Source organism: Nerophis ophidion, linkage group LG28 (assembly GCF_033978795.1).
Source record: "Nerophis ophidion isolate RoL-2023_Sa linkage group LG28, RoL_Noph_v1.0, whole genome shotgun sequence".
Classification (NCBI taxonomy): Eukaryota; Metazoa; Chordata; class Actinopteri; order Syngnathiformes; family Syngnathidae; genus Nerophis; species Nerophis ophidion.
Window position 1 is genome coordinate 35,260,337 of NC_084638.1, and position 12,131 is coordinate 35,272,467.

Consider the following 12,131-nt stretch of genomic DNA (forward strand, 5'->3'; position numbering starts at 1 on the left):
TGCAACATCGAGTCCTAGTTCCTGTGCAACATCGAGTCCTGGTTCCTGTGCAACATCAAGTCCTGGTTCCTGTGCAACATCAAGTCCTGGTTCCTTTGCAACACCAAGTCTTAGTTCCTGTGCAACATCAAGTCCTAGTTCCTGTGCAACATCAAGTCCTGGTTCCTGTGCAACATCAAGTCCTAGTTCCTGTGCAACATCGAGTCCTGGTTCCTGTGCAACATCAAGTCCTGGTTCCTGTGCAACATCAAGTCCTGGTTCCTGTGCAACATCGAGTCCTAGTTCCTGTGCAACATCAAGTCCTAGTTCCTGTGCAACATCAAGTCCTAGTTCCTGTGCAACATCGAGTCCTAGTTCCTGTGCAACATCAAGTCCTAGTTCCTGTGCAACATCAAGTCCTAGTTCCTGTGCAACATCAAGTCCTAGTTCCTGTGCAACATCAAGTCCTGGTTCCTGTGCAACATCAAGTCCTAGTTCCTGTGCAAGACGGGCCAGGGACTGATGCAAAAGTTGCAGGCGCTGACTCGGGCTCTCCTCCTGATCCCAAGTCAGCAACAGCGTGTCTTTCCTTGCTTCCTCCGGCCGGCAGTCAGGGAGCGGCATTGCATCAGCACATGTCTAATAGATGACTAGCGGTGTTGCAGAAGGACTTGAAGGCACTGGAGGAGTGTTAGCATCCTTTGTTGCCGTCCTGGATCTGAGCCCGACTTGCTCAAATATTCATGCCAACTTGTTCCCCGATCCAAAAGTGAGTAGAAATCATGTACAAAAGTCTTCTGATCAAGTTGCATTTTGTAGTTGTTTGAAAAGCAAGTTGGCGGAATGGCCGCCACATCTTTTCATCCGTCAGCCCCTGGCCGGGATTATTGATGCCATAGGGCCGGCCCCCTGCCCCCACGCTGGCCTCTAATTGGCCGGCAGAGGTCGTCTGGTCTCCCACTGGATGCTGGGAGATCTCTGCAGGCGCCACCTTCTCACACCGCCACCAATTATAGAAGGACTGCTGTCTGCTTACAGACAGGTCATGTGACAAGATGGGGGCTGGAGTGTGCCGTCATGAAGAGGAAGAAGAAGAAGAAGAAGAAGAAGAAGAAGAAGAAGAAGAAGAAGGATAACAATGTTGATTATACGTTCGTGCAAGGACTGGCCTCCAAGACAGTGAGAAGTGAGTGGATGGCCCAGGTGGGCTCTGTTATCTCATCACCTGTCGCCTTCATTAGCAGCAGCCGGATGAGACAGGGGGGTTGGAGTGGGAGCCAAAGAGAGAGAGAGAGAGAGAGAGAGAGAGAGACAGACGCAGATCCTGGAAAGCAAAAACCTTGCACTATTTCATGAATATAAAGCAGTGTTGTAACCCTGATCCGGGCTCTCGTGGCACCGTGTGCTGGTCCATTGGGACATTGATACAACGTTGACTATACCTCCTTTAAAAGGGACATTGATACAACGTTGACTATACCTCCTTTAAAAGGGACATTGATACTACGTTGACTATACGTCCTACATGAAACATTACATGATTAACTACGGTATAGCTCGGTTGGTAGAGCGGCCGGGCCAGCAACTTGAGGGTTGCAGGTTCAATCCCCGCTTCCGCCATCCTAGTCACTGCCGTTGTGTCCTTGGGCAAGACACTTTACCCACCTGCTCCCAGTGCCACCCACACTGCTTTAAATGTAAAAATAGATATTGGGTTTCACTATGTAAAGCGCTTTGAGTCACTAGAGAAAAAGCGCTATGTAAATATAATTCACTTCACACTTCACTTCAATCATATTCAGGACTACATGAAACATTACATGATGAACTACAATCATAATGAACACTACATGAAACATTACATTTATGAAAGGAAAGTCCACCAATGCATCACGTGTTGGTACCTGTGAGGTAGTCCGGGTCCGGGACCGGGTCGGACAGTTCCTCATGGCACTGGACCTCGGTGGGCACAGAAGCCACCACCATGCCGTCTGGGAGCTGCTGCTCGATGCCACGGGCAAAGTTCTTCTGTCTGAGGAGAGAGGGATCCTGTTAGAGACTTGGCACCAGGACCAGGACTGAGGAGGACTCTCCATGTCATGAAGAACTGCAAGTATGGTCCCAGGGAGACCACCAGCTTCTCTGCTTAGGCTGCTGCCCCCGCGACCCCACCTCAGATAAGCGGAAGAAGATGGATGGATGAATGGAAGGATGGATGGCAACATTAAAGTATAACAATGATTTCAGGAGCTAAGTGTTGTGTGTGTGTTAAGAACAACAACAAGTATTATTATTATTATTATTATTATTGTGATGTACCTGAAGGTGGCCTTGAGGATTTGTCCAGAGGTGCTCTCCTTGCTGTGGTTGTTAAAACCGAAGAACAGGTCCCCAAAGACGGTCTGGTTTGCAGGGACGTCCACAGCGTCGCCACAGTCCAGTCCTTCTGTGCAGGACTCGGACAAGGGGAGACAAGACCGGGAGTCCGGTCCTCGCTTGTAGTCCTCGATGCACCTGGACCACAAATACACAATGGAGTACTACTACAGTACTACTCACTGTGTACTCAGCACACGCCAGCTAGTATTTGACAGTGGACAAGTATGTGGGAAAATACTGCGGGTACTACCACATGTTTATATTTAAATACTGCAATATTTACAGTATTTATGGCACAAAATACTTCTTTCATATTTTAATCAACATAAACATTGTGTTTCCACGGCAACAGCATAAGTGATCTTTGCCATATACATTGTGTTTCCACGGTAACAGCAAGAGTAATCATTGTGTTCCATGGTGTTTCCAGGGTAACGGCATAAGTGCACTCACCCACAGAACATCTGGATGTTGTAGAGACTGGGGTCGTCCTCCAGAGGTGCTAGCTGTTGCAGACACAGCTGCTCACAGCCGCCGTTGAAGCCGTCAGAGCAGTCGATGCCCAGGTGGTGGTCATAGCAACCACTGCCATCCTTCATGGGGCTCAGGCCGGGGGGGCACTGAAACACATCAAGTGCGCACTCATACACCTCAAGTGTGCACTCACACACCTCAAGTGTGCACACTCAAACACATCGAGTGTGCACTCAAATATGTCAAGTGTGCACTTAAATATGTCAAGTGTGGACTCAAATATGTCAAGTGTGCACTCAAACACATCAAGTTTGCACTCATATATGTCAAGTGTGCACTCCAATACATCAAGTGTGCACTCCAACACATCAAGTATGCACTCCAACACATCAAGTGTGCACTCAAACACATCAAGTGTGCACTAATATATGTCAAGTGTCCACTCATAAACATCAAGTGTGCACTCAAACACATCAAATGTACACTCATATATGTCTAGTGTGCACTCAAACACCTGGAGTGTGCACTCAAACACATCAAATGTACACTCATATATGTCAAGTGTGCACTCAAACACGTCAAGTGTACACTCAAATATGTCAAGTGTGCACTCAAACACCTCAAGTCTGCACTTAAACACATCAAATGTACACTCATATATGTCAAGTGTGCACTCAAACTCCTCAAGTGTGCACTCAAACACGTCAAGTGTACACTCAAATATGTCAAGTGTGCACTCACACACATCAAGTGTGCACTCAAACATGTCAAGTGTGCACTCAAATATGTCAAGTGTGCACTCATATATGTCAAGTGTGCACTCAAACACATCAAGTGTGCATTCAAACACATCAAGTGTACACTCTAATATGTCAAGTGTGCCCTCAAACACATCAAGTCTGCACTCATATATGTCAAGTGTGCACTCAAACACATCAAGTGGGCATTCAAACACATCAAGTGTACACTCAAAAATGTCAAGTGTGCACTCACACACATCAAGTGTGCACTCAAACATGTGAAGTGTACACTCAAATATGTCAAGTGAGCCCTCACACACATACGGTGTGCACTCAAACACGTCAAGTGTGCACTCAAACACATCACGTGTGCACTCAAACATGTCATGTGTGCCCTCAAACACATCAAGTGTGCACTCATATATGTCAAGTGAGCCCTCAAACACATACAGTGTGCACTCAAACACGTCAAGTGTGCACTCAAACACATCACGTGTGCACTCAAACATGTCATGTGTGCCCTCACACACATCAAGTGTGCACTCATATATGTCAAGTGTGCACTCAAACACATCAAGTTGGCACTCAAACACATCAAGTGTACACTCAAATATGCCAAGTGTGCACTCAATCATGTCAAGTGTGCACTCAAACATGTCAATGGCGCACTCGAACATAAAACTCATGAAATACATAAATAGTACACTGAAACACGTCAAGTGTGCACTCAAACATAAAACTTGTAAAATACATAAATAATACACTGAAACACATCAATTGTGCACTAAAACCCGTCAAGTGTGCACTCAAATCAAACACATCAATTGTGCACTAAAACCTGTCTAGTGTGCACTCAAACACGCCAAGTGTGCACTCAATCCCAACAAGTGTGCACTCAAACACATCAAGTGTGCACTACTTAAATACATGAAGTGTGCACTGAAACATAAAGACAAAGACTTAGTGCAGTGAAGCAGAAGTAGTTGGACCACAAAGACTTGGACAAGAGGTCCTCCAGACTGGGATCAGGTCTAGGAGCAGAGACGTGAGACAGGAAGCTGCCAAAGGATCAGAACTCCCTGCTGGGACTGATGACAGACTGAGGAACATGTGCACTACTTAGCGTGCTTGCTCTGACTGTTGGAACTTCAACTCATTTTTCCAGACTCAAGTCTGCTGGGGTAGACTCCAGCATTCCTAATGAGCTAGAAGGTCAACAGGAAAATAAACTATTTCAATTATATGTACAACTCTTCTTCTATATGCCATCCTATCTACGTGCCTCCACTTTGACCCCATCGTGCAGTTTTCATCCTCCATAACGATTCTACTGACAGATACAACTATACACTACTTAGTATTACAATGTTGTAGTTTCCATCCTCCATAACGGGTGTACTGACAGATACAACTATACACTACTTAGTATGAGAAGAGGGAGGATACACGTGCATGTACGAGCCAGTCTGCCCCACAACAAGAAGGGAGAGGAACAAACATTCTTGTAAGGGCATGTCTCCTCTTCTACGGGCTTGGATCAGGCACCAAGCTCTCTGCCTAGATCTGACTAATCAAAGTCTGAGAGCATGAACTGATGAAGTCTGCTCGGACTAATCAAAGTCTGAGAGCATGAACTGACGAAGTCTGCTCGGACTAATCAAAGTCTGAGAGCATGAACTGGCGAAGTCTGCTCGGACTAATCAAAGTCTTAGAGCGTGAACTGACAAATTCTGCTCAGACTAATCAAAGTCTGAGAGCATGAACTGACGAAGTCTGCTCAGACTAATCAAAGTCTGAAAGCATGAACTAACGAACTCTGCTCGGACTAATCAAAGTCTGAGAGCATGAACTGACGAAGTCTGCTCAGACTAATCAAAGTCTGAGAGCACGAACTGACGAAGTCTGCTCAGACTAATCAAAGTCTGAGAGCATGAACTGACGAACTCTGCTCGGACTAATCAAAGTCTGAGAGCATGAACTGACGAAGTCTCCTCAGACTAATCAAAGTCTGAGAGCACGAACTGACGAAGTCTGCTCAGACTAATCAAAGTCTGAGAGCATTAACTGACGAACTCTGCTCGGACTAATCAAAGTCTGAGAGCACGAACTGACGAAGTCTGCTCGGACTAATCAAAGTCTGAGAGCACGAAATGAAGAAGTCTGCTCGGACTAATCAAAGTCTGAGAGCATGAACTGATAAAGTCTGCTCTGAGTATTTTCAGACAAACTGAAGAGTGAGTGGTGGTGTGTTCAATGCCCTGGGAAAAAAACAAGTGTAAGTTTGAACCAACAGACCTGGGGAAACAAGATCAGTGTTTGGATAAGATCCTTAGGTCTGGGTTCTTGCTTTATCGCTGACCCCACCTGACTTGCTTTACCACACCGAGACAGCAGTGCAGATAAGTGTGCAGCCTCAAGGGAATGGAAGTAGTGCAGAGCACACATCAACCTTGTCAACAACATCCGGGTAACTTCATGAAGAACTGTGAGTAGTACTTACACTTAATACTTCAGGACTGAAGTATGTTGAGTTGTACTTACACTTAATACTTCAGGACTGAAGTATGTTGAGTAGTACTTACACTTAATACTTCATGACTGCACATGTATGTATGTATGAAGTACATTTAGAGGTACAACAGGTCAGATGACCTCTGCATTGTACGCCATAGGGCTGGACTCTTTGTGTTGTGTGTACTATTTGTGTGGACTGAAGTGAATACACATCAACTACACAGTAGAAGTATTGTGTGTACTATATGTGTCGACTGAAGTGAGTACTTGAGTCAGTACGCAGTAGTAATTTTCGGTGTACTATTTGTGTGGACTGAAGTGAGTACACAGTAGAACTACTGTGTGGACTGAAGTGAGTACACATGAACTACACTGCAGTAGTAGTAGTGTGTGTACTATTTGTGTCGACTGAAGTGAGTACACATCAACTACACAGTATTAGTATTGTGTGTACTATTTGTGTTGACTGAAGTGAGTACTTGAGTCAGGAAACAGTAGTAATTTTCGGTGTACTATTTGTGTGGGATGAAGTGAGTACACAGTAGAACTATTGTGTGGACTGAAGTGAGTACACAGTATTAGTATTGTGTGGACTGAAGTGAGTACACAGTAGTAGTATTGTGTGGACTGAACTGAGTACACAGTAGTATTAGTATTGTGTGGAGAGAAGTGAGTACACAGAAGTAGTATTGTGTGGACTGAAGTGAGTTCACAGTAGTAGTATTATGTGGACTATAGTGAGTACACAGTAGTAGTAGAGTGTGGACTGAAGTGAGTACACAGTAAAAGTATTGTGTGGACAGAAGGGAGTACACAGTAGTAGTAAAGTGTGACTGAAGTGAGTACACAGTAGTAGTATTGTGTGGACTGAAGTGAGTACTCAGTGGTTGTATTGTGTGGACTGAAGTTAGTACACAGTAGTAGTATTGTGTGGAGTGAAGTGAGTACAAAGTAGTAGTATTGTGTGGACTGAAGTGAGTACGCAGTAATAGTATTGTGTGGAGTGAAGTGAGTACAAAGTAGTAGTATTGTGTGGACTGAAGTGAGTACACAGTAATAGTATTGTGTGGAGTGAAGTGAGTACAAAGTAGTAGTATTGTGTGGACTGAAGTGAGTACACAGTAGAACTATTGTGTGGACAGAAGTGAGTACACAGTAGTATTATTGTGTGGACTGAAGTGAGTACTCAGTTGTAGTATTGTGTGGACTGAAGTGAGTACACAGTAGTAGTATTGTGTGGACTGAAATGAGTACAAAGTAGTAGTATTGTGTGGACTGAAGTTAGTACACAGTAGTAGTATTGTGTGGAGTGAAGTGAGTACAAAGTAGTAGTATTGTGTGGACTGAAGTGAGTACGCAGTAATAGTATTGTGTGGAGTGAAGTGAGTACAAAGTAGTAGTATTGTGTGGACTGAAGTGAGTACACAGTAGTAGTATTGTGTGGAGTGAAGTGAGTACAAAGTAGTAGTATTGTGTGGACTGAAGTGAGTACACAGTAGAACTATTGTGTGGACAGAAGTGAGTACACAGTAGTAGTAGAGTGTGACTGAAGTGAGTACACAGTAGTATTATTGTGTGGACTGAAGTGAGTACTCAGTTGTAGTATTGTGTGGACTGAAGTGAGTACACAGTAGTAGTATTGTGTGGACTGAAGTGAGTACAAAGTAGTAGTATTGTGTGGACTGAAGTTAGTACACAGTAGTAGTATTGTGTGGAGTGAAGTGAGTACAAAGTAGTAGTATTGTATGGACTGAAGTGAGTACGCAGTAATAGTATTGTGTGGAGTGAAGTGAGTACAAAGTAGTAGTATTGTGTGGACTGAAGTGAGTACACAGTAATAGTATTGTGTGGAGTGAAGTGAGTACAAAGTAGTAGTATTGTGTGGACTGAAGTGAGTACACAGTAGAACTATTGTGTGGACAGAAGTGAGTACACAGTAGTAGTAGAGTGTGACTGAAGTGAGTACACAGTAGTATTATTGTGTGGACTGAAGTGAGTACTCAGTTGTAGTATTGTGTGGACTGAAGTGAGTACACAGTAGTAGTATTGTGTGGTCTAAAGTGAGTACAAAGTAGTAGTATTGTGTGGACTGAAGTGAGTACAAAGTAGTAGTATTGTGTGGTCTAAAGTGAGTACACAGTAATAGTATTGTGTGGTCTAAAGTGAGTACACAGTAATAGTATTGTGTGGTCTAAAGTGAGTACACAGTAATAGTATTGTGTGGTCTAAAGTGAGTACACAGTAATAGTATTGTGTGGACTGAAGTGAGTACAAAGTAGTAGTATTGTGTGGTCTAAAGTGAGTATACAGTAATAGTATTGTGTGGACTGAAGTGAGTACAAAGTAGTAGAAGAGTGTGTACTGACCACACAGCCGGTGGAGTCCAGCTTCCTGTCGGCGATGCAGCGGAAGTTGCGACTACATCCTCCATTGTCTTTGCTGCAGTCTCTGACAGGACCGAAGGAGTCCAGAAGAACCTCCAAGGAGTCGAAGGAGGAACTGATCATCAGTTCTTCTCTGGAACAACACAGGATATTATTTTCAACCAATGAGGTGTCAGGTGCGCAGTCATGTGACCCCCAGCCTTCACACCACTAATACATGCGTAATACCATATAAGGTCATATACCAATATGTCATATGCCCAGGCTCCGGACCCAGTGACTCTAGCCCTGTCCCCAGTGACTCTAGCCCTGTCCCCAGTGAATCTAGCCCCGTCCCCAGTGACTTTTTAATATATTTTTTGCCATCCTCAATCTCATTATGGACTGTTTAGCATAGCTAAAGGGCAGGAGGAATCTTTGTAACTGTTCCAGATTTGGCGGGAAGTGTCTGCCATCCCACTTTTGGAGGGGGGGCTAGTTCAGCTGCGGCCTGCAAAACGGCTACCCCCCGCTGGACCACCACCACCTGTCCTTCATCTTACCAAGCCGCAACTCCCAGCCGGACCCCCGCCACCTGCCCTTTGGCTTACCAAGCTGCAACCACCAGCCAGACCACTACCACCCGCTACTAGACTGGTCCCTGGACCACCCCCGCTCCAAGACTGGTCCCCGGACCAGCACCCGCTCCAAGACTGGTCCCCGAACCAGCACCAGCTGCAAGGCTGGTCCCCGTACCAACAAGAGCACGCAGACTGGTCCCTGTGTCAGCACCACGGCCAGGGCCTGCTTTAGTTTAACGGCTAGCACTTGCTTCAGCACCATGGTCAGCGCCCGCTTCTACTCCACTGCCAATCCATGCTTCAGCACCTCGGCCAGCTCCTCAGCCTGCTTTCTCGTCTCTGGCTTCGGCGACATCGTCCTCTTCGTCTCTGGCTCTTACAACGTCGTCCTCCTCGTCTCGGACTCCGACAATATCATCCTCCTCGTCTCTGGCGGACCTCTCCAGAGCGCCACCGTCCTCCTCATCTCCAGCATTGTCGCCCCTGTGAACTCCGGCTGGCCGGCCACACAGGCAGCCATCAAGCACCTGCATGTGGCGCCCTCTGCGTCCAGAGCATGGACGCTCGTTGCGCCAACAGCAGCGGCGCCCAGGACAAAGACGTGGGACTCACAGGCTGCCAGGGTTCTGGCACCACTTACGTCTGCCTTCGAGACGGCCAAGAAGGTGGCCATTCCTTGGTCGCCTGCCTCGCCTGCTGCAGCGACCCACCACCAGCTCACCCCTCCATCCTCCTTCAACTCCTGATCTCTGTGTTCTTCTGGTTCCAGTTTTGGGACATCTGGAATCTGTCCATAGGAGGGGTGGTACTGTCACGGCCCAAGTGCACATCAGTGTGCTCTGTGCTCCAGGCACGTGTCAGTCCGGCGGCACCAGGCAACTGCAATCAATCGCCAGCAATCAGCGCACCTGTGGCTGATCATAGGACCTTCCTTCTTAAGCCTGCACAAACTGAACGTACCTACCTGTTCAGTACACCTGCCTTCGTTCCCATGTTACGAGCTGTGTGTCTCGTCATCCCGCGTTCCCTCTGTTTCCCCGACTGCCTCTTGGATCTCCACCTCCCGCCTGGACACGGCCCTCTGCCAACCCGCTATCGCCCGGACTACCTGCCAGTCTCACGGACCTTCCAGCATGTTTTTCCCCCTTGGGACTTCCGACTTCTTGCTCAACATTTTGGATTTACCCCACACTTCATGTTATTAATGTATATATTGTGCATATATCTAAATGAATAGAGCTAAAAGGACATCTCTCCTGTCATATATGTCAAGTCATATTTAGGAAGTAAAGAATGTGTGTAAGTCACCTGACGTCCACGGCGTCCTCCATGACCGTCATGTCCGTCTTACATTTGGCAGAAGGGTTGATGGCCAGTTCTGCTGGTGGGATGACGAAACTTTTACTGAGTGGAAGCCACATTCCTTCTCCCAGTGTGTAAGTGAACCTGGAATATGTGATATCACATCATAATGTATCATATTTTATATTTTTTCGCATGGTCACATCTAGTCTTAGTCTTAGACTGGTCACATCTAGTCTTAGTCTTAAACTGGTCACATCTAGTCTTAGTCTTAGACTGGTCACATCTAGTCTTAGTCTTAGACTGGTCACATCTAGTCTTAGACTTAGATTGGTCACATCTAGTCTTTGACTTAGATTGGTCACATCTAGTCTTATTACCTGAAGATGCGATCAGAAGGTTGTTCTCCCATCACCAGATCGAATCCACGCTGGAAGATGGTGTAAGGCCAAGGACTGGAATATACATCACAACACAGTAAAGTACATGACAATAGATTATAATCTTAAAATGCTGACTTCTTGTTTTTTTTAGCTATTTAATCTTTGAATATTGACAGTGAGTACAATTTTGGCTTAACCCTAATAATACAGTGGGTGGCAGTGTTGGCTTGCCCCTGACACTACAGTCGGTGGCAGTGTTGGCTTACCCCTTAAACTACAGTGGGTGGCAGTGTTGGCTTACCCCTGACACTACAGTCGGTGGCAGTGTTGGCTTACCCCTGACACTACAGTGGGTGGCAGTGTTGGCTTACCCCTGACACTACAGTCGGTGGCAGTGTTGGCTTACCCCTGACACTACAGTCGGTGGCAGTGTTGGCTTACCCCTTAAACTACAGTGGGTGGCAGTGTTGGCTTACCCCTGACACTACAGTCGGTGGCAGTGTTGGCTTACCCCTTAAACTACAGTGGGTGGCAGTGTTGGCTTACCCCTGACACTACAGTCGGTGGCAGTGTTGGCTTACCCCTGACACTACAGTGGGTGGCAGTGTTGGCTTACCCCTTAAACTACAGTGGGTGGCAGTGTTGGCTTACCCCTGACACTACAGTGGATGGCAGTGTTGGTTTACCCCTGACACTACAGTGGGTGGCAGTGTTGGCTTACCCCTTAAACTACAGTGGGTGGCAGTGTTGGCTTACCCCTGACACTACAGTCGGTGGCAGTGTTGGCTTACCCCTTAAACTACAGTGGGTGGCAATGTTGGCTTCCCCCTGACAATACAGTGGGTGGCAGTGTTGGCTTACCCCTGACAATACAGTGTTGGTTTACCCCTGACACTACAGTAGGTGGCAGTGTTGGCTTACCCCTGACACTACAGTGGGTGACAGTGTTGGCTTACCCCTGACAATACAGTGTTGGCTCACCCCTGACACTACAGTGGGTGGCAGTGTTGGCTTACCCCTGACAATACAGTGTTGGCTTACCCCTGACACTACAGTGGGTGGCAGTGTTGGCTTACCCCTGACACTACAGGAGGTGGCAGTGTTGGCTTACTCCTGACACTACAGTAGGTGGCAGTGTTGGCTTACCCCTTAAACTACAGTGGGTGGCAGTGTTGGCTCACCCCTGACACTACAGTGGGTGGCAGTGTTGGCTTACCCCTGACACTACAGTGTTGGCTTCCCCCTGACACTACAGTGGGTGGCAGTGTTGACTTCACCCTGACACTACAGTGGGTGGCAGTTTTGGCTTACCCCCGACACCAGAGTGTTGGCTTACCCCTGGTTTGGCCCCCACTCGCTGCGGATGCACAGGTGCTTGTGGACGGGGTCCCTCATGTAGCCGTTGAGACACAGACA

The 12,131-nt window shown here is 46.8% G+C and overlaps 1 protein-coding gene across 7 annotated transcripts in view; it reads right to left on the reverse strand.

Annotated features, from left to right (window-relative positions):
* The window catches only part of LOC133545078 (astrotactin-1-like), a 204,152-nt gene that overhangs the window by 89,598 nt on the left and 102,423 nt on the right, over positions 1-12,131 (reverse strand). For all 7 annotated transcript variants that reach the window (XM_061890395.1, XM_061890392.1, XM_061890394.1 and 4 more), the window contains exons 9-15: positions 12,052-12,131; positions 10,713-10,787; positions 10,339-10,476; positions 8,453-8,603; positions 2,812-2,978; positions 2,299-2,493; positions 1,884-2,011 (exon numbers count right to left, since the gene is read on the reverse strand). The exon at positions 12,052-12,131 is cut by the window's right edge and continues 5 nt beyond it. In XM_061890395.1, coding sequence (XP_061746379.1) covers positions 1,884-2,011; positions 2,299-2,493; positions 2,812-2,978; positions 8,453-8,603; positions 10,339-10,476; positions 10,713-10,787; positions 12,052-12,131 — 934 coding nt within the window. The remainder of the gene's footprint in view (positions 1-1,883; positions 2,012-2,298; positions 2,494-2,811; positions 2,979-8,452; positions 8,604-10,338; positions 10,477-10,712; positions 10,788-12,051) is intronic.